Genomic DNA, 4,290 nt, shown 5'->3' with positions numbered 1-4,290 from the left:
ATTAATATAAATTCTTAAATTAATATAAATTTAAAAATAATTTATATTAATTTAAGAATTTATATTAATCATAATTTAATATGATAAAAATAAAATGCAAAATAATTCTATAATAAAAAGTTTTGGAATTTTTAAAGAAATTATTATCGGGGGAAGCGGGGAAGGGGGGATATATAATAATCGCGTGATAATTATTCTGATTATCTAAAATATCGCTGTGTCATTTATTGTGTTATAAGATTATAACTGCCACGAAAACATTTTATACTTCGTATACGACACAAAAGAAATCTCTGCCGTTGTAATATATGAGACTGTAATTTCATGTGTACCAACTTTCAACCACACTTTACATTGTTATAACTTCTCATATACCATGATTGCTGCAAAAATTGCTGCCATGTTTGTAATCTCCTTTCAAGAACATTTTTATATGCTCATATAAAGTGTTCATTATCGATTTTCGTTTTTAGATAAATGTAGAAAAATAAATTCGTCAAAAGGGAAAAGGAAAAATTTTTAATCATCATTTATAGCACTTTGCATTTTTATTACTTGCGTAAGACTTGATGGGATTTTACAACTAATCAGCTTGAAAAGAATTACGACGCAAATTATGACGCTTACTAGCGAAGAGCTAACGCTTCCTTTAATTCAATATTTAACATCGGTTCAATTAGCTTAACTTCATTTCGCGATTACTTCTCAATACCAGTCTGAAAACCATTAAACTGATATTCAGCTTGCATATTTAATATACTTTTGCAGTCTCCCGTTGCTCTATTACGCTCGTAATTTGATACCTACGTAGATTGAAACTGACTGGACAAAGCTCGGCGAAATTTTGTAAATTGGTACGGTCCACTAGGATTCCCATGGCGATTGTAGTAGCAATAGTGTTTCGTACTTCAATCGAAATAACATATCCCCCGCGCGCTTGAACGCGAATCAAAGTGAATTTACCGGCACGGATTTGCTTCCCCACGTTTGGCGATAGAGCTCTTTATTTATTTATGTCTCGACAATTTTACAAACGCGCGACATGCCCGGTGATGAGTTCGTGCAAACATTTCACGAGACGTGATCTCGTGTAAAATTTTATTGCCACTCCCCTTCGCTTAACTCGTTTATCGGCGGGCTAGCGCGCGCTGTATCTCGTAACTCGTTACGAAGTTAAATTTACTCGTAGCAAATGTGATGGAGAATGGTTATGCTAATATCGCTGAATTCAGTAGTATCGCATCACTTCCGTATGCACTCGAAAACGCGCTCGCTCTCATCGAGACACACATCGTAAATTTAAAAAATGGAAGCGGAGACGTTCCGTTTAAGAGAATTGCTTGAACGAAAGTTTAATTCAAACACCTTATCTCTATTCTGAAATTTACCTTATTAAATAACTCGGCAATAAAGCTCGAAATGATAAAGCATACGTTTGTACGAAAGAAAACAAATCTCTAGTTAGCAAATAATGTATATTTCTGTAATAAACGACGCATACGTGCTCCGTTTTAGCGAGCGATTTCAAGTGAATCGCTTTAACTAAAATTATCTCGTCTGCACTTAAATTTCTATTGTTAAACAACCCGGTAATGCAACTTGAGAAAAGTGTTCTATAAAAGGATATTTCTATTCAGCACACAAGTGCAAACTTCATAAGGAAGGAAATACGCACTAAAAAATATTTTAGAAAAAATTGTTGACAGAGAAAATTGCTTTATATCTCTCTAACGAATATTTAATTCGAAAGCTACACATATCTTTACATTCCTTTTGTTACATAACTCGATAATGAAACGTGAGATAATGTAACACGTTTCCATGATGGAAATTTCTATTTAAGAGACAAGTGCAACTTTTGTTTGGAAAACGATGGAAATTTGCTCCAAAAACGGGCTAAGAGGAACTTTGTGATTTTACAATCACTTTAATGGAATTCTAGTTGAGTTTTATATCTGGTTAAGTTTCTCATTGTCAAATAGAAACCGTAATACAGTTCAAAATAATTAAAAACGTCATGTATAAAAGAGGAGCTTTTTGTTTCAGAAATAATATGTGTTATACATACAACAATATGAGAGATAACTCTTCTGTTATTATTGCAGTTTGTAATCACGTTGGCTGCCTTTAAATCAAAACCATTGCGTTGAGTGATGAACGCTATGTCATAAACGTAATCTTGCATTTCACTCTTGTCACGTAATTAGCATATTAAATTTTGCTAAACATGACATAAATTTTAATACAATAAAACAATAATGCTCTTTTTCACAGATCTTCCAAGATTCTATCACGACGCTCGAGATCTAGATTTAATTGATTAAACTTGTCAAACAGAGCTTTAAACAAGATAAATATAGCTAAATCAAAATTAAATTATCGAATACTCAATTATTTTTCCATTTAAATTCATAGAATTCAAAACTAGTCAAAGCAGTCAATAATTAGGAATATTTTGTAGCAAGACAGATATAATTAATTGTTACAATCATATTGAACTACTTACTTATTCGTGTCATGGAAAATAATTCGAATCTTTATGATATTTTAAAATTCACTCATATTTGAAATGTTATTTAACTTTAGTATCGTAAAGCACAATCGCTAATACATATGTATAAAAGTATTTCATTTCTAAATTACAAAGATGACACGGTACTAATTAGATGGTACAAAAATAAGTGATAAAGTTTCTGTCAAATAAATTAATAATCGGCTGTCATTTATCATTTTCCATTAGAATATTCAACAAGAAAACATTACCGAAATGTCGCCAGATGCCACGTTGAAAATCGCCTTGCTCATTCTGATCACAAATTCCAAAAACGCACTGATCCAACCTTTAAGATGTCGAGAGGAACACTCCGACCTCTCAGCTACATCTGAATACACGTTCGGCAGACAGAATCCTCGATCCTGTGTGATACCGGGATTCCCCGCCCAATCCGTTCTCGTCACGACTTTCTCGGAGTAGAAGAACGAGAACCGGCTACGAGCGAATCATCGATTAATGGTATCCCCGTTAAAAAAAGGCAGCCAATCGTTTTTCGATGATCGACACACAGATTTCCTCGCTGTCGTAAAAATAGGAAGGAAACACCCAGGAAAGGATCCTACCGGCGCGGCGCGACGAAGTCCGGATACCAGTCCTTAAATAGGAGGAAGCAGCCTCCGCTTGCAGAATAGAACACCTCACCGATCTGCAGCAAGGATCGACCCAACGATCCTCGCGGTCACTTCGTACACAAAAAAAAACTCCTCTGTCACACCGGTCTAAGCGACGAATTTCCGCGAGCGGAGTCTCAACGAACGAAAACACCGGAGCAGAGACCAGCAACCTTCGACGGTCGACGGCGTACTGACGAGAAGCAGCCAACCGCTTTAGGTCGGGAGCTCGTCTACGTTACCGACGCAGGCGTCCTTGATGCAACGAGCTAGGGGGATCAGGTGGGTGCGGATCAGTGTGCCCGCCAGATAGCACGGAACCCCCGAAGGGGAACAAGAGGAACAAGAGAAAGAGAGAGAGGGAGGAGAGAAAGGGAGGAGAGAGAGAGAGAGAGAGAGAGAGAGAAGACAGGGCAGCATAGCACAAACTCATCGGTTGTGTAGATACCTGTTGAATGCACTTTGCCCAGGGTGGGAGGAAATGCTGCTGCCGTGGCGGGTCGGAGAAATTCACCGGTGCGGTGCAGCCGCCACCGCTGCATCGAACCAGCGAAAGGATCCTCGAAACAAACGGTCATGGTCGATCGGAGATTCGAAAACCATCCCGCACTCAGCATCTCGCGCTGCCTCTCGGCCGCTGAATTTGCCTGCGGAGTTGCGGTCGCTCGTAGTCGAGATGAAACGTAGCAAATGACAAGGAAACAGGGAACTCTATGGCCGATTGCGGAAATATGATCTTTCCGCTCGATTTATCAAACTGATAAATCAAGAAGGATTAAATTGTTTTACGATATGCTTCGGAATGCTATCGCTATTGAGTAAGAGATGATTGCTTTTGCCTACAGTTCGATTGCCTACAAGCACTTTTACGCACAAATATAAAATTGAAGTTAAGTAAGAAAATAATTTATATTTTAGGAAATCTGTCATGTGAACGGTGGGGTGTCAGCGTAGACAGTGTCCGCTTGGAATATTTTTCTAAAAAAATCTAACCGCCATTCTTTGGTGTAAGATGACCCTCATTTCGTGTGGAAGGTTGAGCAGTAGGCAATAATTTTTGTGTGCAAACGAACTGTCGGCAAAAGTGATATAGGCAAACGATACTGTAGGCAATCGATTTGTAGG

The 4,290-nt window shown here is 37.9% G+C and overlaps 1 protein-coding gene across 4 annotated transcripts in view; it reads right to left on the bottom strand.

Annotated features, from left to right (window-relative positions):
* The window catches only part of LOC108751578 (venom dipeptidyl peptidase 4), a 794,336-nt gene extending 790,858 nt beyond the window's left edge, over window positions 1–3,478 (bottom strand). For 2 of the 4 annotated variants that reach the window (XM_018491819.1, XM_018491821.1), the window contains exon 1: window positions 3,118–3,478. Coding sequence is in view for 1 of the 4 variants with exons in the window: in XM_018491818.1 (XP_018347320.1) it covers window positions 2,764–2,805 (42 nt within the window). In the remaining 3 variants the exon portion in view is untranslated. Of the gene's footprint in view, window positions 1–2,763 lie in introns of all 4 variants that reach the window. The other 2 variants (XM_018491818.1, XM_018491820.1) reach the window with 2 other exon arrangements.
* Between the last annotated feature and the right edge of the window lie 812 nt (window positions 3,479–4,290).

Source organism: Trachymyrmex septentrionalis, unplaced genomic scaffold, assembly GCF_001594115.1.
Source record: "Trachymyrmex septentrionalis isolate Tsep2-gDNA-1 unplaced genomic scaffold, Tsep1.0 scaffold5, whole genome shotgun sequence".
In the NCBI taxonomy this organism is placed as follows: Eukaryota; Metazoa; Arthropoda; class Insecta; order Hymenoptera; family Formicidae; genus Trachymyrmex; species Trachymyrmex septentrionalis.
The sequence above is the reverse complement of the archived record's forward strand: the minus strand, read 5'-3'. Positions and strand labels throughout refer to the sequence as shown.